The following is a 22,665-nucleotide window of genomic DNA, read 5'->3' on the forward strand; positions in this document are numbered from 1 at the left end:
GTTATAATGAGTCTATAACGCAAAATGAGGACCAAAAGCAGTACCTTTTAAAGGTTGTTGCAGCTCATCGCAAGAAGTTACCAACGGCAAGCAAAGCTGCTATGATGAAGGGATACAAATAAAGAATGTGTATTGGTGTTCTAGAGTTATTTAGTTTGTAATTTGTAAAACTTATAATTGTATTTTGCTGAATAAAGACAATGTGTTTATAATGTGTTTATCTAGCCCCGAAAAATCCTTATTACGTACTAAATGGAAAAAAAGAGGACATTGGATTGACCTCTAAATATGCTTTAAATGATCCAATTTTTTTTTGGGATGCATGTTGTACCTAATGGACAAAAATAAACCTTGTGGAGAAAACGTATACAAATATGTGATATTTTGGACCACCCTAATATATATATATACACACAGGTTGACTATCAAAAATCCGGCAACCTCAGGACCTGAGGAGTGCCGGATTTTCGAAAATGCCGGAAAACTGATGGTTATATTTGCTGTATAAGTTTAACAGAAAATGACTACCTGTACAGTCCTTTAAAAAAAGAAAATTAAACACTTAAGTTAGGATAATATAATTGACATTGCTGGATTCCTTGTAAGACCAGGAATATTTTGAATATAAATGTCATATATTTTGCACAAAAGAAAACATATTTTTTCAGAGTAAACATTATATCTAAAATTTGTATGTCTAATGCAAAATCTATGATGTTTATATTCAAAATGATCATCAAATTGTAAGAATTCCAACAATGTAAATTATATTCTGGCCGGGTAATTTGTATGAATTTTATGAGCTAAAACAAATATCTTCGGTAAATAATAAAAAAAAGTATTCTTCACACCGTGCCAGATGGTCGGATGGTCCCTCCCTCCCCCCCACCAACCCTCCCTACAAGATAAATGTGTGGGAAAACCAGACTATTTACCTTTTTAGTAATAAATAATACCTCAGACTGAAGTTAGGATAATATAATTGACATTGCTGGATTCCTTGTAAGACCAGGAATATTTTGAATATAAATGTCATATATTTTGCACAAAAGATAACATATTTACTCAAAGTAAACATTATATCTAAAATTTGTATGTCTAATGCAAAATCTATGATGATTATATTCAAAATGATCATCAAATTGTAAGAATTCCAGCAATGTAAATTATATTCTGGCCGGGTAATTTGTATGAATTTTATGAGCTAAAACATATATCTTCATTAAATAAACAAAGAAATATTTGAAAATGCGCTCCGAAATCTATGCCGGAAAACTGAAGGTTCCGGTTTATCGATTGCCGGATTTTTAATGGTCAACCTGTATATATATATATATATATATATATATATATATATATATAGTGAGTTCTGCTATAACGTGTGTTTTGACAATGCGAATTGGCTCTAATGCGATTTATGAATAGAGGAACGATATTTGCATAACGCGAACGCTTGTTTGCTGTAACGCTATTTTTGCATACTATTTCCCCAATTTTGTGGTATTAACTGTGAATATGGTAAAGAAGAAAATCTCCAAGAAGCGTTCTGGTGATCGCATTCCCGGTGATGATCGTAAAAGAAAGGCTATAACCCTTGAAGAGAAGCTCGATGTTATCAACCTCAAAATCATCCTTCTCCCCCATCAAGTTATATTCATATTTTTTCAAGGTAAAGTGTTACATTTACTGTATGATTTCATTATTAGATATGAATGTAACATTTATTTAGACTGTGCTATCCTTTGTGTTAGGCTAACTACTAAATTTTTTTTCGATTTCGAGTAGTAATCTGCACCTAACCCTATTTTCTCCGTAAGCCCTGTTATTTCTATTACGCGAATTTCTATAACACGATGTTTTACAAGAACACAACTATCGCGTTATAGCAGAACTGACTGTATAGTGATTTAAGGGTGATTTAGGGGAATTTTAAGAGTGTTTCTGACTTTATGCATTTTTGGCTTAACTTTGTATGTACTTTTCTGTGAGCTGGAACCAATTACCCAATATCCCAGTGAAATAATGGATGCGGTTAACGAACGACTCTGTGGAATGAATTGTGTTCGTTAACCAAGGGACCACTGTACTGTACTGTACAGTAGACCCATGCCATTCGTGAGTGATAGGTTCCAAGAAATGGCGCGAATTGGCAAAACCACAAATAGCAACTTATACTACAGTAAAAGTCCAAAAGTCCGGATGCCAGAAATCCGGACCACCCGAGAATCCGGACCTTTAAAAAAACTCAAACTTTTTTTTTTTAGCTGGCTTTTGTGTGTATGTGCGTATGCGTGAGCGCCACAGCTGCACAGTGACAACAAGTGACCACGCGGTCGCCATTTTAAAACGAGCAATCAAACTGTGACAACGTATGTAATTTTGAGTCCTACTCATGCCATTTACAGAGTACTGTACAGGCCCATAATAATGGCTCCTAAAGTAGATAAACTTCGTTGTGTGAAGAGAAAGAAGAGCACGTTGAAATTGAGTGACAAATTTGAAATAATTAAGAAACTAGAACGTGGTGTGAGCAATACTGTTCTAATGGAAACATACGACATTGGAAAGTCTACAATTTATGATATAAAAAAGGCAAAGAATAAAATTCTAGAATTCACAGCGTTTTTCTTTAAAACTGCTCGTTTTGATAAATGAAGCATGCTATATTTGATAATGAATAAACTATCAAAATGTACCTGTTCATCTCTTCTTTAATCCTCCTTAAATTTAAATTTTAGAAGTACTGCCTGAGAATCAGGAAAATCCGGACCGACCCAATCCCCAAGCAGTCCGGAATTTTGGACTTTTACTGTACTTTAGTGCACTACTGTTTACCTATACCAATCAACTTACCAGCAGCACTCATCCCCTCTTTTAAATTAACTATTTGTCAGGGTCATCACTGACTTCTGCCTTTTACATTTCACTCCACTAGCACTGACACTAGGCAGTCTCTTAGGGGCCATTTCACACAGAAACACTAAAGTTTTGAGAGTACAACACGAGATGCTGTGTGGGGTGACTCGTTGTGCTGCGGGAAAAGGCTTGCAAGCTAGCCACCATCTGCTTACTGCGAATCATCAAAATCGCGAATGGCAAGGGCCTACTGAACAATATTTGTGTTACAATTAACTTCTGGAAAACCTTCCTTAGTATACAATGCAACTCACTTTTATCCACTACCAGGAAGTTCGGTTCTCTTTTCTTATTCACCTCTCCGATGCCACCTAACAAAAAGCCAACACACGTGTCCTGCAATGGAAGAAGAACAATTTATAAATTGGAGAAATCTACAGTACAGTATATCTTGTGTGTTGAAGTACAGGAACAGTAGTAGTTCTACAGGGAGGAAGAAAGGAGGGAACATTAATAATTGTAGCAGTAGTAATAAAAGAAATATCCAAATAGTAGAAGGGAAAGGAAATTTCTGTTTTTCTTGTTTAGATTTGCTTGACTGACTAGTAAGCTGACCAATAGGGAAGAGGACAAGTAAGTGCTGTAAATCCGAAACTAGAGTCTCTCCTCGACTTATGACGGGGTTTCGTCCCGACGACCAGGTCGTAAGTCGAAAAAGCAAAAAATACCAAAAATAGTACATAGAAAATTCCAAAATGAAATAGAGTACAGTATTACCCCGCTTAACGCGGTTTCGCTTAGCGCGTTTTACGGTATACGCGGTGCCTTGCCAGAGCCGAACTTTCACTTGACGCGGGTTTTTTCCACGTACAGTCAACCCTCACTTTACGCGGTCCCACATTCCGCGTTTCCACGTTTACGCGGTGCCCTGCCAGAACCCAGGATGCTCACATTCCGCGGTGGGTGTACCCCTTTACACGGTGAAGTATAATTTTTTTTAATTTAGCTCATAAAATTCATACAAATTATCCGGCCAGAATATAATTTACATTGCTGGAATTCTTACAATTTGATGATCATTTTGAATATAAACATCATAGATTTTGCATTAGACATACAAATTTTAGATATAATGTTTACTCTTGAGTAAATATGTTATCTTTTGTGCAAAATATATGATATTTATATTCAAAATATTCCTGGTCTTACAAGGAATCCAGCAATGTCAATTATATTATCCTAACTTTAATCTGATTTATTATTTATTACTAAAAAGGTAAACAGTCTGGTATTCCCACACATTTATCTAGTAGGGACGTTGGTGGGGGGTGGGGGGGAGGGAGGGAGGGACCGGCGACCGACCATCTGTTACCGTGTGAAGAATTTTTTTTTTTTATTAACTGAAGATTTTTATTTTAGCTCATAAAATTCATACAAATTACCCGGCCAGAATATAATTTACATTGCTGGAATTCTTACAATTTGGTGATCATTTTGAATATAAACATCATATATTTTGCATTAGACATAAAATTTTTAGATAAAATGTTTAATCTGAGTAAGTATGTTATCTTTTGTCCAAAATATATGACGTTTATATTCAAAATATTCCTGGTCTTACAAGGAATCCAGCAATGTCAATTATATTATCCTAACTTTAATCTGAGGTATTATTTAATACAAAATGTTAAAATCTAAATTTTTCACCCAACATCTCTTGAAGGGAGGATTGGTGGGGGGTGGGGGGAGGGTTGGGACTGACCGCGCGGTTGGAAGAGGGGGGGAGGCAAGGTGGGGTACTTTGATTGACAGATAGTGTCGTGAAGAATATTTTTTTTTTTTTATTAACTGAAGATATTTGTTTTAGCTCATAAAATTCATACAAATTACCCGGCCAGAATATAATTTACATTGCTGGAATTCTTACAATTTGGTGATCATTTTGAATATAAACATCATATATTTTGCATTAGACAAAATTTTTTTAGATAAAATGGTTAATCTGAGTAAGTATGTTATCTTTTGTGAAAAATATATGACATTTATATTCAAAATATTCCTGGTCTTACAAGGAATCCAGCAATGTCAATTATATTATCCTAACTTTAGTTTGAGGTATTATTTATTACTATACAGTTGTACCCCACTTAACGCGGTCAATTGAACCCAGAGGGTCCCGCATTAAGTGAACAACAGAACATATGGGATTAATTCCAATAGAACCCAGCCCGACCCCCAAACTCCACTTTTTGACGACACATAACTATGTTGTAGTAAAAATTCTATTTAACTTTATGATGGTATGAAAAAACAAGTAATATAGAAGAGGTTAGGTTAGGAAAGATAAAGGTTAACATAGGAAAAATAAAGAATAGGTTAAAAACGAAAAATCTTGTGGAACACTTACGGTAGTAGAAGAGATGGGTCGGCATACGGGGATGGAGGCTGGTTCCGAGGCAGAGGGCACATTACTGGCCCTCAGGTGAATCACCATTACTAGGCGAATCAACATCACTGTCACTTACAGTTGTCAGGGCTTCCCTGACAAATCCCTCAAAGTCAACTTCACTTTCACTATCACTGGCTTGGGCTGGCTGTGGTGGGTTGCGGGCGAAGAACTCGGTTATGCTTTGCTGACGGCTGGTGTTGATGTTGTCGTGATACACCTTGATGTACGGCTCCATAGCCTGCACCAGTCGGGTATGGAAGACTTCATAGCGTTCATCGTCATTGTCGCGGGAAAGGACGGACTTAATTTTTTCTGCAAACTCTATGGCACACTTAATATCACTATGACTTAAACTAGGTTCTTCGGAGAATGACGCACCTTCTTCCTCCTCTTCACTGGCGTGTTCTTCTTCCAACATCTCGTCGGCAGTCACTTCAGGATCTTTGATCACCTCCAGGATGTCTTCGTTGGTGGTCTCGGAGAAGCCTTCAGCTGTAATATTGAGCGCAGCTTCTCTGGCAAGGTCCACTGCTACTGCAACAGTCTGAACCTCACCAGTCACAGGTTCACTCCTCCTCTCACCTGGTATGCCATGCAACACATGTCTCCATGCGTGACGAATCGTAGCAATAGTCAGCAGATCCCATGCCTCCACCAAGAAGTCTACAGCTTGTTTAACGTTAAACTTCTTCCAAAATTGTTTGACGAGAAGTTCTTGAGTCACCGCCTCTTGTTCCTTGTCCTCGTCGCTTTTGCTCTCGCTGTCGGTGTCACCCAGCTTACGCAACTCATCCTTGGTGTTGGTAGAGTCGTTCAGGAGCTTGAACTTCTTTGCAGAGTACGCAGCTTTCACATTGCAGATCAACTCCTGGTCCATGGGCTGGATTAATGACGTAGTGTTGGGAGGAAGGAAGACCACTTTTACGTTGGGGTGACGATCCATAAGTAGGGGCGAGTGTCCAGGTGCGTTGTCAAGGAGCAACAAAATATTGAATGGAACATTCTGTTGCTCGCAGAATTTCTTCACGTCGGGAACAAAACAGTTGTCAAACCAGAAGAGGGACAGAGAAGAGGACATCCACGCCTTACGTGCGGTTAGCCAGTGGACATTAAGCTTGTTCATGTCCATATTCTTGTAGGCGTGCGGCTTGCGGGCTGTGTGAATCACCGATAACTTTGGTTTACAGGTACCGGAGGCATTGGTGGTAAACAGGACGGTGATGCGTTCCTTCTGCAACTTCCGACCCCTTACCTTGCTGGCAGACTGGACAACGAAGGTCTTGGAAGGTAACTTTTTCCAGAAAAGACCAGATTCGTCCATGTTAAACACCTGGTCGTCACTGTACTGTCCTTCCTCCATAATCTCACGTAAAAACGGAGGAAAATCTCTAGCCGCCACACGGTCAGCACTCGCTTCCTCACCACCAATGTTGATGTTGGTGATCTTGTTCCTCTTCTTAAACCTATGCAGCCAACCAGAGGAAGCATTGAAGGGTTTGGGCTCTGCAATTCCCAGTTTACGTGTCACTGCTGCGTATAGCTCACGTGCGTACTCCTGCACTGAGCGCGTGTCCACCGCCATGTTGCGTCGCGCCTGACGCACCAAATAACTCACCAGCAAATTTTCCACTTTTGCCAGCACCCTGTTCTGGCAATACCTGATAGATGAAGCACCTGCAGACTTTGTGATTTTCATGTGCTCTTTGATCTTGGCTGCATCCTTCTTGATCGTACGAATCGTAGATTCGTTGACGCCATGCTGGCGCGCGAGATCAACTTGCCGTCTTCCTTTCTCCAAATCTTGAACAATTTGGTACTTCACCTCGTAGCTTAATGAACGTCGTGTCTTCTTTGGCTTAGTGCCGCTGGGTCCAGGTAAGGAAAGGTCTCTCTCTGGGGGCGGTGGTGGTCCGGCGGAAGCCATTTTACGGAACAATGGATGCGCGTTAACCCGGGGTGGCCTTGAGGGATGAAACTGCCGCGGCTAGGTCAAGCGTCGTCTCTCCTCCCTCCCTCCCTCCCCGGGGTGGTCACGTCATAATACTTTAAGCCAATTACAGCTAGCAGCAGAGGGGGGTAGGGATGCATGGCCAATCACAGTCCGATACGTCATATGACGTCAGTGATAACGCAACAAAGACACACACTGCGCAACCTTACCGCGCGGCTTGCCCAAGCGGAAGGAGGAGGAGGGAGAGGCGAGGAGCACAGGCAGGCAGGCGGGAGGGTGGCGCGTGGGCAAAATCTAAAAATAGCATCTCGAGCCGGACACTCACCGCGTATATGTGGAAAAAATCCGTGTTAAGTGAAAGTTCAGCTCTGGCAAGGCACCGCGTATATGCGAAAACGCGCTAAGTGAAACCGCGTTAGGCGGGGTAATACTGTACCTGGTTTTCCCCCCAAAATTTCTCAGAGAGGGAAGAGCCGGCAGTGTAGTGTGAGAGGGGGAGGGAGTCATGTCCATTATTTGAATGGACATTAACTTGGCACTGTATTTCTCTAAAGTATTAATTGTGTGCATGTACCATCATAAAATTAAGATGTTATTTTTACTACAACATAGTTATGTGTCATCAAAAAGTGGAGTTTGGGGATCGGCCTGGACTCCATTTCAATTAATCCCATATGTTATGTTATTCATTTTACGCGTTTCTCGCTTTCCGCGGTACCCTCCGGGTTACATTAACCGCGTAAAGTGAGGGTTAACTGTATACGCGGTGAGTGTCCGGATCGAGACGCTATTTTTAGATTCACCCCACCCGCCTGCTCCCGCCTCCTCCCTCCGCTTGGGCAAGCCGAGCGGTAAGGTTGCGCAGTGTGTGTCTTTGTTGCGTTATCACTGACGTCATATGACGTATCGGACTGTGATTGGCCATGCATCCCTACCCCCCTCTGCTGCTAGCTGTAATTGGCTTAAAGTATTATGACGTGACCACCCGGGGGAGGGAGGGAGGGAGGGAGGAAAGACGACGCTTGACCTAGCCGCGGCAGTTTCATCCCTCCAGGCCGCTCCGTGTATACGTGAACCCATTGTTCTGTGAAATGGCTTCCACCGGACCACCACCGCCACCAGAGAGAGACCTTTCCTTACCTGGACCCAGCCACCCTAAGCCCAAGAAGACACGCCGTGGTCTAAGCTACGAAGTGAAGTACCAGATCATTCAAGATTTGGAGAAAGGAACACGGCAAGTTGATCTCGCGCGCCAGCATGGCGTCAACAAATCTATGATTCGCACTATCAAGAAGGATGCAGCCAAGATCAAAGAGCACATGAAAATCACAAAGTCTGCAGGTGCATCAACGATCAGGTATTGCCAGAACAGGGTGCTGGCAAAAGTGGAAAATTTGCTGGTGAGTTATTTGATTCGTCAGGCGCGACGCAACATGGCAGTGGACACGCGCTCAGTGCAGGAGTACGCACGTGAGCTATACGCAGCAGTGTCACGTAAGCTGGGAATTGCAGAGCCCAAACCCTTCAATGCTTCCTCTGGTTGGCTGCATAGGTTTAAGAAGAGGAACAAGATCACCAACATCAACACTGGTGGTGAGGAAGCGAGTGCTGACCGTGTGGCGGCTAGAGATTTTCCTCCGTTCTTACGTGAGATTATGGAGGAAGGACAGTACACCGACGACCAGGTGTTTAACATGGACGAATCTGGTCTTTTCTGGAAAAAGCTACCGTCCAAGGCCTTTTTTGTAAAGAATGCCAGCAAGATTCGGGGCCGGAAGATGCAGAAGGAACGCATCACCGTCCTGTTTACCACCAATGCCTCCGGTACCTGTAAACCAAAGTTATCGGTGATTCACACAGCCCGCAAGCCGCACACCTACAAGAATATGGACATGAACAAGCTTAATGTCCACTGGCTAACCGCACGTAAGGCGTGGATGTCCTCTTCTCTGTCCCTCTTCTGGTTTGACAACTGTTTTGTTCCTGACGTGAAGAAATTATGCGAGCAACAGAATGTTGCTCTACCAACACCAAGGATGAGTTGCGTAAGCTGGGTGACACCGACAGCGAGAGTAAAAGCGACGAGGACAAGGAACAGGAGGTGGCGACTCAAGAAGTTCTCGTCAAACAATTTTGGAAGAAATAACGTCAAACAAGCTGTAGACTTCTTGGTGGAGGCATGGGATCTGCTGACTATTGCTACGGTTCGTCACGCATGGAGACATGTGTTGCATGGCATACCAGGTGAGAGGAGGAGTGAACCTGTGACTGGTGAGGTTCAGACTGTTGCAGTAGCAGTGGACCTTGCCAGAGAAGCTGCGCTCAATATTACAGCTGAAGGCTTCTCCGAGACCACCAACGAAGACATCCTGGAGGTGATCAGAGATGCTGAAGTGACTGCCGACGAGATGTTGGAAGAAGATCACGTCAGTGAAGAGGAGGAAGAAGGTGCGTCATTCTCCGAAGAACACAGTTTAACTCATAGTGATATTAAGGGTGCCATAGAGTGTGCAGAGAAAATGAAGTCCTTTCTTTCCCGCGACAATGACGATGACCGCTATGAAGTCTTCCATACCCGGCTGGTGCAGGCTATGGAGCCGTACATCACGGTGTACCAAGACAACATAAACACCAGCCGTCAAAAAAGCATAACCGAGTTCTTCGCCCGCAACCCACCACAGCCAGCCCAAGCCAGTGATAGTGACAGAGGTAGAGACACTGAAGATGACTTTGAGGGATTTGTCAGGGAGGCCCTGACAAGTGTGGATGACAGTAATGGTGACTCACCTGAGGGCCAGTAGCCTGCCCTCTGCCTCGGAACCAGCCTCCATCCCCGTACGCCGACCCATCTCTTCTACTAACGTAAGTGTTCCACCTAACTTTTATTTTTCCTAACCTAACCTTTATTTTTCCTATGTTAACCTTTATTTTTCCTAACCTAACCTCTTCTATATTACTTGTTTTTTCATACCATCATAAAGTTTTAAGATAAAATTTTTACTACAACATAGTTATGTGTCGTCAAAAAGTGGAGTTTGGGAGTCGGGCCAGTTTCTATTGGAATTAATCCCATATGTTCTGTTGTTCACTTAGCGCGGTTTTCACTTAACACGGTACCCTGTGGGTTTTATTGACCTCGTTAAGCGGGGTACTACTGTGCAGTAAAAGTAATCAATGATGAAAAATGAATAAAGTGTTACTGTGCACTTACTTTTAATGTAGTCAGCTGAATGCACAGGGGGCCTCAATAATTTTTTAATTAAGCATGTAGACTACATTAATTGGATGAAGCAGAGGAGGAGACAGGGCTGGGTGGGTCATCAAGTTTGCTTTCTTCAGACAGGCTAAGATACTTGCTTGTTGAAGGTATTGGATCATCTTTAGGGAGTGAAGAGGCAGCAGTGGTGGGGTGTGAGTTGACAGCAGTGGGAGACTTCTTAAAATATATGTCCAATTTAGACTGCACAGTTTGCCTTTTCTTTTCATTGTCAATCTCCCTGTCGCAAGCAAATGCATCTTGGATCAGTCTGTCAACTTTTGCAAAATGCTCAACATTTTGATCCATTTCTTCTTTAAGATTTGCATCCCCTTATAATAGAAGCAAATACCGCTGCCATTTGTTTCACTGAAAATTTTTGGGGGTGTGCAGGTTCTTCTCCTACATTTTGTCTCTCTTCTTCCTCTGCAATTTTCTGTGTATCCAGTTCAATAAGATCCTCGTTACTTAGCTCTTCTGCTACACTTTCCACCAACTGCTCAACATCTTCATTATCAATTTCTAACTTCAGCTGTTGACCCATCTGCACTATCTTGTTACTAATCTCAGAAATTGCTTCATCTTCATTAAATCCTTTGAAACTGTTCACATATCTTTTCAGGACCTTCCATATTCCATTCATGCGCTGACCTGTAACCTCATCCCATGCTGCAGTTATGTTCTTTGTACATTGCAAAATGTTGTAGTCCTTCCAAAACTCTCTGAGCATTTTCTCACCTTCAGTAGAAGTGTGTGTTTGCTGACATATTTAAAAGCCCTTGGGTTCTCTGAATGATATATCATGAAGGGTTTTGCCTTGAAACCAGCTACATTCCCCCCACAACAGAAGTGTGATTCGGTCCTTGAATGCCTTGAATCCCGGCATGGTTTTCGCCTATTTGTGGATGTGTGTCCGTTCTGGCATGTCCTTCCAGAATAAGCCAGTTTCATCCACATTAAATATTTGCTCTTGCAAATAATTTCCCTCCACGATGACACGATCTAGCTCCTCCTTAAAAGCTTCGGCAGCACCCACATCAGCACTTGCTGCCTCTCCACTCACCTTTACACTGTGCAAACTGTAACGTTTCTTAAACCTTTGGAACCACCCATGACTTGCTGTGAAGTTTTGGTCGCACTCATCTCCTGCCTGCTCTTTCAGGCTTTCGAAAAGGCTTCTTGCCTTAGCCTGTATGGTTAGAAGGCTTAAGGGTACACACTTTTGCAGCTGATTTTCCATCCACATCACAAGTAATTTTTCGTTATTATAGTTCCCTTTATAGGTGCTGATCCTTTAACTACCACACAAATTCATTCCTTGTCTTTCAAAATTGTTGATATAGTCGAGAGAGAGAAGCCAAGGTCACGTGAAATAGTTGCTACCGTTTTTCCATTTTCATATTGCATTACAGTAAAAGTCGAAAAATCCTGATGCCAAAAATCAGGACCACCCGAGAATCCGGACTTTTTTATTTATTTATTTTTTTTTTATTTTTTTTTTTTTAGCTGGCTTTTGTGTGTATGTGCGCATGCATAAGCACCACAGCTGCACAGCGACAACAAGCGACCACACAGTCGCCACTTTAAAACGAGCAATCAAACTGTGACAATGTATGTAATTTTCAATCCTACTCTTTCCATTTACAGAGTACTGTACAAGCCCATAATAATGGCTCCTAAAGTAGATAAACTTCATTGTGTGAAGAGAAAAAAGAACACGTTGAAATTGAGTGACAAACTTGAAATAATTAAGAAACTAGAACGTGGTGTGAGCAATACTGTTCTAATGGAAACATACGACATAAAAAAGGCAAAGAATAAAATTCTAGAATTCACAGCTTTTTCCTTAAAACTGCTCGTTTTGATAAATGAAGCATGCTATATTGGGAATGATTTTCCAAGAAAATTTCAATTCCGGCTACCATAGAGTTCCGGGTTTGAGGGATTCTGGCTAACGGAGATACAGTATTACTATTCATTATTATTTTAGATTACGAGAAGTTTCCAAATGTTCATATACTGTATTTGCTTAAATAAAGAAGAAAATTTGATGTAAGAATCTTGTGACAGCTGTGGTTGTAGTTGAGTTGCCAATTCATTAATAAAATTTGCTTTATTATTTAACCCCTATGTCCTGAGCTAGAGTGCCGCTGGCTGTACACCCCACGCGGGGTAAATAAAAAAAATAAAGTTTTCCAAAAATATTTTTTTAACCTTTTTAAATAATAAAACAATAAAAAAGAAGTAAGAAAAACTATATATTGACTCTCTAGAAACTTTCCTGGGGTCACAGTGGCGAGGGAGATGAGGGGACAGTGTTGTTCTGACGGCGAGCGCTCGTGGTCACTACACACTTAACGGCCATTTTCTGCTTGCCTATGTGTCTGGGATGGCCAGTAATGCATATCTTTACGAATCATAATACTTATTTCCTATAAATAATTTAATTAGAATTTATTTTATTTGCATTATTTTTCATAAAAGTGCTTGGCAACACACTCAGTCTGTCGCCAGGTTGAGGGACGACTCTCCATGACGACAGGCTAATGCGAACTAACCGCACTGAGCCCACCTACATTACCCTGTGTGTGGCGTGACCACCAAATAATCATGCTGAGACCTAATAACCCGCGCTGGCCATTCAAACAATGGCGCGAAAAGGCGCGCGTTCCGGAATGTCAACTGGAGTACCCTGGATGGACGTTTCAGAACGTCAACCGGGGTGTAGGGGTTAAGCAAATAAGCAAACATTTGGACATTTCTCAAGATCTAAAATAACGATGAATAGTTTATTAATATAAAAATGCTACCTTTGGTTTGTTTAATATTTGTCCTGACAATGATACAGCCAAAAATAGATCCACCAATCACAATCGCCTTTACATACAGCCTTACTTTACCAAGTATTGCCAGGTAAAATTGTGAGCACGAGACCCAGGGTGGGGTCAGTGCATCTTTGGTTGACTGTACCTGAATCTGAACTCTACAAAAAATAAGAAACTTATATCCTCCCCGCATGAACCCGTGACACCCCAATATGGCATTCCTTCATTTGGAATCAGAATTTGTTTGTTTACCAATGGACGACAACAGGCATGAACAGGCCAGAATTTATAGTGGGACATTTACGATAAAAATTAGGTATTATTGCAGTTTCACTCTCAATTGGGTTAAAGGATTTTGGGTTCCCCAGAAGTTATATTTCGTCAATTACAACAACTTTTTTGTCAATTTGTACTTTCAATCAACCACGGCTCTCGAGTTGAGCAACGTGTTTTTCTTATGGTTTAGACAATTTTAAGACACTTTTCCTCTGACGTTTCCCTCACAAATGACTGAAATATACCGGGGATCCAAAGGGAGGAGTTTCCTAGTTAGGAACATAAGAACATAAGAAAATAAGGAGTATGCAATAGGCCGGTTGGCCTGTGCATAGCAGCTCCTGTCGAGAGTTACTACCACTCTCTATCATCCATGAATCTATCTAGCCTCCTTTTAAAACTTTCCAGCGTTCCAGCACTTAATAAAAAGTTGCTCAGCTAGTTCCACTCATCCACCACCCTATTTGTGAACCAGTTCCTTCCTATCTCCCTCCTAAACCTAAACTTATCCAACTTAAATCCGTTGCTATGAGTCCTATTCTGCTCGGCTATTATAAGAACTTTATCTTTATCTCCTTTATTGATTCCTTTCACCCACTTAAATACTTCTATCATATCTCCCCGCACTCTTCGTCTTTCTAGGGAATGCAAGTTGAGTTTCTTTAACCTATCTTGATATGGAAGGCTTCTAAGTCCCGGAATCATTTTCGTCATTCTTCGCTGCACCGACTCCAGTGAATTGATATCCATTCTATAATAAGGGCACCAGAACTGAACAGCATAATCGAAGTGCGGCCTGACTAGCGCAAAATATAGTTGCAATATGACCTCTGCACTCTTATTACTTATACTTCTAGATATAAAACCTAATACAGTACTCTGTTTGCCTTATTTCGAACATTAACGCACTGTTTTCCAGGCTGTAGGTCCGGGCTTACAAGTACCCCTAAGTCTCTTTCACAAGTCGACTTCTCTAGGTTGATGTTGTTAAGGCTGTATACATTGACAGTATTTGTTCTTCCAATATTAAGTACACTGCGCTTGTTGGTGTTGAATTTCATTTGCCATTTTTCTGACCACTCCTGCAGTTTATTTAAATCCTCCTGTAGTGCACTTGCATCCTGCCCTGAATTAATCTGCCGCCCTATTTTGGTGTCATTCGCAAACTTGCTTATGTCACTGCTGAACCCAGTATCTAGATCGTTCATGTAGATTATGAACAAGAGTGGGCCCAGTACTGACCCATAGGGAACCCCACTGGTTACACAGCCCCACTCAAATTTAATACCATCTACGCTGACCCTCTGTGTTCTATCGGTGAGCAATGATTTTATCCAATTTAAAACTTTCCCCTCGATACCATGAGCCTTAACTTTTCTCAGAAGCCTCTGATGCGGTACTCTGTCACACGCTTTGCTAAAGTCTAAGCAAATAACATCGTAACTTTCGTCATTATCTACTACCTCGAAGACTTTCCTAAAAAACGTCAGCAGATTTGTTAGACAAGATTTTCCCTTTGTAAACCTATGTTGAGAGTCGTAGACTAATTTGTTTTTCTCTAAATGCGATCGAATCCTATTTGCTATAATTGATTCAAGAACTTTCCCCACTACTGACGTCAAACTAATCGGCCGGTAATTTGACGCTGATGCTCTATCTCCCTTTTTGAATATGGGTACTACATTTGCCTGTTTCCACAAGTCTGGCACAACTCCCATGTCTAATGATTTTGTAAATAAATTTACAAGGGGTCCGCTAATCTATTCCTTACACTCTTTCAAAACTCGAGGGAAAATTTCATCCGGCCCTGAGGATTTTGTCTTCTTTCATTTGTTTATCTTCTTAAGAACATCTTCTTTTCTGATAGTGACATTCTTTAATTTCTCCTCTTTATTTCCCCTAAATATCAGTTCCACCTCTGGAATTTCCTCGTGATTTTTTTCTGTGAAAACTGATAAAAAGTAGCTGTTTAATGCTTTGCTTATTTTCTCATTATCATCGATAACTTCCACACTCTCCGACGTTAAAGGTCCCACTTTGTCCTTGACCTTTGTCCTATATAACTGGAAAAATCCCTTGGGATTCGCCTTGGATTCTTTTGCTATCCTGATTTTGTAGTCCCTCTTTGCCTTCCTTACATTTTTCTTAACATTCCTAGATAGTTCATTACACCTATTTCTGAGATGCTCCTCCCCTCCCTTTAAATTTTTATAAATTCCTTTCTTTATTCCTGTCATGTTTAATTATTTTGGTAATCCACCTTGGCTCATTCTTTTGTTAGGGTAATTAGGTAATTTGGAGGGAATCATCAAAGAAAGTGGTCTTAAAATTGTCTAAACCATCAGGAAAACATGTTGCTCAAAAACTTGAGAGCCATTGTTGGTTGAAACTACAAATTGAACACTTTTCTAATACCACTTCACGTGAATGGATGATAACCGCAATGCTAAATTCAATGACATTTGCCCGCTGGATCTGAGGTATCACATCCACAAAAACGAAAATTTCACCAGGATACTAAGAAGTTAGATAAGTTTAGGTAATTTGCAGAAGTGCACACAACTCTGTTAGAAAGTAAAAAATAAGTTTTTCCTGTGTATTTAGATCGGTTATGACCTTCATTTCCATCGGAAATTGGCCGGGTTTTTTGGTGAGGTGTTTTCCACAAAAATTATGGCTATGAATATAAAATACACACGTTTTTTTTTTTTGTGTTGTGTGGGGTGTGGTGGTTTTTTTTTTTGTGTGTGTTTTTTTTTGTTTTTTTGTTTATCGTATAACAATATCATAAACTCCCAATTGCGGGGGTGGTTTTGTGTGTGTTTGTGTTTTTGTGTTTTGGTGTTGGTTTTTTGTTTTTGTGTTGGTGTGTGTGGTTTGGGTTTTTTTGTTTTTTGTTTTTTGTTTGTGTTTTTTTTTTTTTTTTTTTTTTGTGTTGTTTTTTGTTGGGGTGGGTTTTTTTTGTAATAGTAAAGTATATAATATATATATATATATATATATATATATATATATATATATATATATATATATTATATATATATATATATATATATATATATATATATATATATATATATTTTAAATGTGTAAGTAATGGTAACTTCTCAATTAACATCAAATTAGAATGTGTTGTTAACATGTTAATAGTACACCAGAGGAACATCCAGTAATATGTTTATGCTATTTGATGACATTTTGTTTATTTTAAAATCGTGGTTGGTAAGGACTACTGAGCGTGGGTGTCACATTTGGGCTGGTCTTATACAAGAGCTCGCTACTTTTAAATGGAAATTGGGCTGCACCCCCTTATAGGCGATATGATAAAAAAAAAAAAATAACACTAGAAAAACATAAACCTGATCTAACCTAATCTAACCTAACTGGCTCTCACCATATGATGGAATCACTGATTTCTTACCTTATTGGCCTGGTTCTCGTTCGTCATTGGATTCTGAGATTAGTACAGGTTGCCGATGCTGATTTTCGCTTAATGGGGGGTATAGGCGGGCAGCTTCTTCCAAGAAGTGATGAAGTACAACACCCGAAAAATCATGTATGAACAGATATCTTGCTAGGTACTGTATTACTTTAGGAAGTGTTTCCAGATGCCAGGCCTTTTAATCCACTCCTTTAAGTCATGCCAAATCCTCTCAATTGTTTGTGTGTGACCCAAAATATAAATCAAATTTGATTGGGCCAAAAATACCGCAAATTAAACCCCAAATCATTTTAATTGGTTGCCCCCTCAAAAAAAGCTTTTGATTGGCCGTGTGACATGTACGGGAACGCATGCGTGTGATGATTTATGAAGGAGTCACGCTCGCCCCACAGGGGGTCACAGCTCAAAATTGAAGAAGCCGCAAGTCCAGAAAATTGTGAGGGCGAACTTTTTCGGAGTGAGAGTTGTGAACTCTTGGAACAATCTGCCAGAAAGTGTTGTGACGGCACCAATGGTGAGTTCTTTCAAGACCAGACTTGACCAACACTGGAGCAGGTTCAGGTACATTCAAGAGCCAGTGCATGCCCAGTACCTGCCAACAGTGCATAACAGAGAGCCACTACATGACTAGTACTTGCCAACAGTGCGTGACAGTGACGTGACCGATCGCCCAAGCGGCTAAACAAGCCGATCAGTGGTGAAGAGGATAAAAGTAAAAAGTGGGAGGTGAGGCAGGCAATAATGGCGGAAGATTAATGGAAGAAAATACTGTATTAAAAATTTTGGATATGCTATCAACGTTATTATACATTCTCGTTAATATACATTTGCGACGGGAATGTAATAGAAAAAAATTACAGTACAGGTAGTTCTGCTATAACGCGATAATTGTGTTCTTGTAAAATATCGTGTTATAGAAAATCGCGTAATAGAAATAACAGGGCTTATGGAGAAAATAGGGTTAGGTGCAGATTACTCAAAATCGAAAAAATTTAGTAGTTAGCCTAACACAAAGGATAGCACAGTCTAAACAAATGTTACATTCATATCTAATAATGAAATCATACAGTAAATGTAACACTTTACCTTGAAAATATATGAATGTAACTTGATGGGGGAGAAGGGTGATTTTGAGGTTGATAAAATCGAGCTTCTCTTCAAGTGTTATATCCTTTCTTTTACGATCATCACCGGGAATTCTATCACCAAAACGCTTCTTGGAGATATTATTCTTTACCATATTCACAGTTAATACCACAAAATTGGAGAAATAGTAAGCAAAAATCGCGTTATAGCAAACAAGCGTTCGCGTTATACAAATATCATTCCTAATTCATAAATCGCGTTAGAGCAAATTCGCGTTATCAAAACACGCGTTATAGCAGAACTCACTGTATCTTATAATTAGAGTGTAATTAAATCTGACGAGGACTCCGCAAAACTATAGGAAGATCTAAAAAAATTTTCGAATGGTCTGAAAAATGGCAGATGAAATTCAATGTGGACAAATGTAAAGAACTCAGTACAGTGAACCCTCGTTTCACTGGTTTCACTTTAAGCGTTTCTACATTTATGCAGTACCCTGCCAGAACCGGAATTCCCACTTTACGCGGTGCATCTACTCATATACGTGGTGAAGTATAATTTTTTATTTAGCTCATAAAATTCATACAAATTACCCGGCCAGAATATAATTTACATTGCTGGAATTCTTACAATTTGATGATCATTTTGAATACAAGCATCAGAGATTTTGCATTAGACATACAAATTTTAGATCTAATGCAAGTATTTTGTCTACTCAGAGCAAATATGTTATCTTTTGTGCAAAATATATGACGTGTATATTCAAAATATTCCTGGTCTTGCAAGGAATCCAGCAATGTCAATTATATTATCCTAATTTTAGTCTGAGGTATTATTTATTACTAAAAATGTAAATATACTGTTATAACCCAATCATTTCTCTGGTAGGGAGGGAAGGTGGGGGTGAGTGGGTGGGAGGGAGGGAGGGAGGGAGTGGGAAGAGGGGGGGAGGTGGGGTATTTTGATTGACATAGTATTTGGGTAAGTATATTTTGTTTATTTATTGAAGATATTTGTTTTAGCTCATAAAATTCATACAAATTACCCGGCCAGAATATAATTTACATTGCTGGAATTCTTACAATTTGATGATCATTTCAAATATAAACATCATAGATTTTGCATTACATACAAATTTTAGATCTACTGTAAGTATTTTGTTTACTCTGAGGAAATATGTTATATTTTGTGCAAAATATATGACGTGTATATTCAAAATATTCCTGGTCTTGCAAGGAATCCAGCAATGTGAACTATATTATCCTAACTTTATTCTGCGGTATTATTTATTACTAAAAAGGTAAATATTCTGTTTTCTCCCAAACATTTCTCTGGTAGGGAGGGAAGGTGGGGGGTGGGGGGTGAGGGGGAGGGAGGGAGGGACCGACCGACCCAGCTGGCGTGGTGGGAAGAGGGTGGGGGGGAGCCAAGGTGGGGTATTTTGATTGACAGATAGATAGTGTTGTGAAGAATATTTTTTTTTATTAACTGAAGATATTTGTTTTAGCTCATAAAATTCATACAAATTACCCGGCCAGAATATAATTTACATAAAGGAATTCTTACAACTTGATGATCATTTTGAATATAAACATCATAAATTTTGCATTAGACATACAAATTTTAGATCTAATGTAAGTATTTTGTTTACTCTGAGTAAATATGTTATCTTTTGTGCAAAATATATGACATTTATATTCAAAATATTCCTGGTCTTACAAGGAATCCAGCAATGTCAATTATATTATCCTAACTTTAGTTTGAGGTATTATTTATTACTATACCTTAAAATCTAGTGTTTCCCCCCAAACATTTCTCAGAGAGGGAAGAGCCAGCGAGTATAGTGTGAGAAGAGGGGGAGGGAGTTGAGTCCATTATTTGAATGGACATTAACTTGGCGACTGTATTTCTCTATTTCTCTTAAATATTAATTGTGTGCATGTACCATCATAAAATTAAGATGTTATTTTTACTACAACATAGGTATTGTGTTGGAAAAAGTGGAGTTTGGGGGTCGGCCCGGTCTCTATTTCAATTAATCCCATATGTTATGTTGTTCACTTTACGTGGGCCTCCGTGGGTTCAATTGACCGCGTAAAGTGAGGATTCACAGATGTACCGGGGTAAACAGGGAAACCAGATACAAGATGAACAACGATGTTATTGAGAAATCTGACTGCGAGAAAGATTTAGGAGTAATAAGTAGGAATCTTAAGCCAAGTAAACAATGTGTATTTGCTAGAAACAAGGCTAATAAAGTACTTGGGTTCATACAAAGGAGTGTTAGTTACAAGACTAGCGAGGTCATCCTAAAACTATATCTTGCGCTTGTGAGACCACACTTGGATTAAGCAGTTCAATTCTGGTTGCGTATTACAGAATGGATATAAAATCCTTGGAAAGAATTCAGAGGAGAATGACAAGACTAATCCCAGGCATTAGGAATCTTGAGTACAGAGATAGGTTAAAGCATCTTAATTTGCACTCCCTTGAGAGACGTAGAGTGAGGGGCAATATGATAGTGGTGTAAAAATGGAAGTCAGGGATATGATAGAAGCGTATAAATAGAAGTCAGGGATATGATAGAGATGTATAAATGAAAGTCAGGGCTGAACAAAGGGGACATTACAAAGGTACTCAAACTATCCAACCTGGAGCGAAATCGTAACAATGGTTTTAAATTAAACAAAATACAGTTGGGTCTCACATTACGCGGTTAATGTAACCCGGAGGGTCCCGCGGAAAGTGAGGAACGCGTAAAGTGAACAACATAACATATGGGATTAATTGAAATGGAGTCCAGGCCGATCCCCAAACTCCACTTTTTGACGACACATAACTATGTTGCAGTAAAAATTTTATCTTAACTTTATGATGGTATGAAAAAACAAGTAATATAGAAGAGGTTAGGTTAGGAAAGATAAAGGTTAACATAGGAAAAATGAAGGTTACCTTAGAGAAACTAAAAGTTAGGTGGAACACTTACGGTAGTAGAAGAGATGGGTCGGCATACGGGGATGGAGGCTGGTTCCGAGGCAGAGGGCAGATTACTGGCCCTCAGGTGAATCACCATTACTAGGTGAATCATCATCACTGTCACTTACAGTTGTCAGGGCTTCCCTGACAAATCCCTCAAAGTCAACTTCACTGTCACTATCACTGGCTTGGGCTGGCTGTGGTGGGTTGCGGGTGAAGAAATCTGTTATGCTTTGCTGACGGCTGGCGTTGATGTTGTCGTGATACACCTTGATGTACGGCTCCATAGCCTGCACCAGCCGGTTATGGAAGACTTCATAGCGGTCATCGTCATTGTCGCGGGAAAGGAAGGACTTCATCTTCTCTGCACACTCCATGGCACCCTTAATATCACTATGACTTAAATTGTGTTCTTCGGAGACTGCCGCACCTTCTTCCTCCTCTTCACTGACGTGTTCTTCTTCCAACATCTCGTCGGCAGTCACTTCAGGATTTCTGATCACCTCCAGGATGTCGTCGTTGGTGGTCTCGGAGAAGCCTGGAACTGTAACAGTCTGCGCAGCTTCTCTGGCAAGGTCCACTGCTACTGCAACAGTCTGAACCTCACCAGTCACAGATTGACTCCTCCTCTCACCTGGTATTCCATGCAACACATGTCTCCATGCGTGACGAATTGTAGCAATAGACAGCTGATCCCATGACTCCACCAAGATGTCCACAGCTTTCTTGATGTTAAATACTCTCCAGAATTGTTTGAAGAGTATTTTTTGCTGTTCTAACCGTTGTTCCTCATCTTCGTCGCTCTTGCTATCGGTGGTGGTGTCACTCAGGTCACGCAACTCTTCCCTGGTGTTGGTGTAGTCGTTCAGGAGCTGGAATTTTTTTGTTGAGAATGCAGCTTTCACATTGCAAATCAACTCCTGGTCCATGGGCTGGATTAAAGACGTAGTGTTGGGAGGAAGGAAGACCACTTTTACGTTGGGGTGACGATCTAACAGTAGGGGCGAGTGTCCTGGTGCGTTGTCCAGCAGCAACAAAATATTAAATGGGACATTCTGTTGCTCACAGAATTTCTTTACATCGGGAACAAAACAGTCATCAAACCAGGAGAGGGACAGTGTAGAGAACATCCATGCCTTACGTGCTGTCAGCCAGTGGACATTTAGCTTGGTCATGTCCATGCTCTTGTAGGCGTGCGGCTTGCGGGCTGTGTGGATCACCGATAACTTGAGCTTACAGGTACCGGAGGCATTGGTGGTAAACAGGACGGTGATGCGTTCCTTCTGCATTTTCCGGCCCCGAATCCTGCTGGCATTCTTCACAACGAAGGACTTGGAAGGTAGTTTTTTCCAGAAAAGACCAGATTCGTCCATGTTAAACACCTGGTCGTCACTGTACTGTCCTTCCTCCATAATCTCACGTAAAAACGGAGGAAATTCCCGAGCCGCAGCACGATCAGCACTCGCTTCTTCACCACCAATGTTTATATTGGTGATCTTGTTCCGGATCTTAAACCTCTGTAACCACCCAGAGGAAGCAGTAAAGGGT

The 22,665-nt window shown here is 40.5% G+C and overlaps 1 protein-coding gene across 1 annotated transcript in view; it reads right to left on the reverse strand.

Moving 5' to 3' along the window:
* LOC121857690 (V-type proton ATPase subunit F-like) overlaps window positions 1–22,665 on the reverse strand; it is a 68,496-nt gene that overhangs the window by 21,917 nt on the left and 23,914 nt on the right. Inside the window, exon 2 of the mRNA XM_042353763.1 lies at window positions 3,171–3,252. Coding sequence (XP_042209697.1) covers window positions 3,171–3,252 — 82 coding nt within the window. The remainder of the gene's footprint in view (window positions 1–3,170; window positions 3,253–22,665) is intronic.

Source organism: Homarus americanus, unplaced genomic scaffold (genome assembly GCF_018991925.1).
Source record: "Homarus americanus isolate GMGI-L3 unplaced genomic scaffold, GMGI_Hamer_2.0 scaffold16712, whole genome shotgun sequence".
Lineage (NCBI taxonomy): Eukaryota > Metazoa > Arthropoda > Malacostraca > Decapoda > Nephropidae > Homarus > Homarus americanus.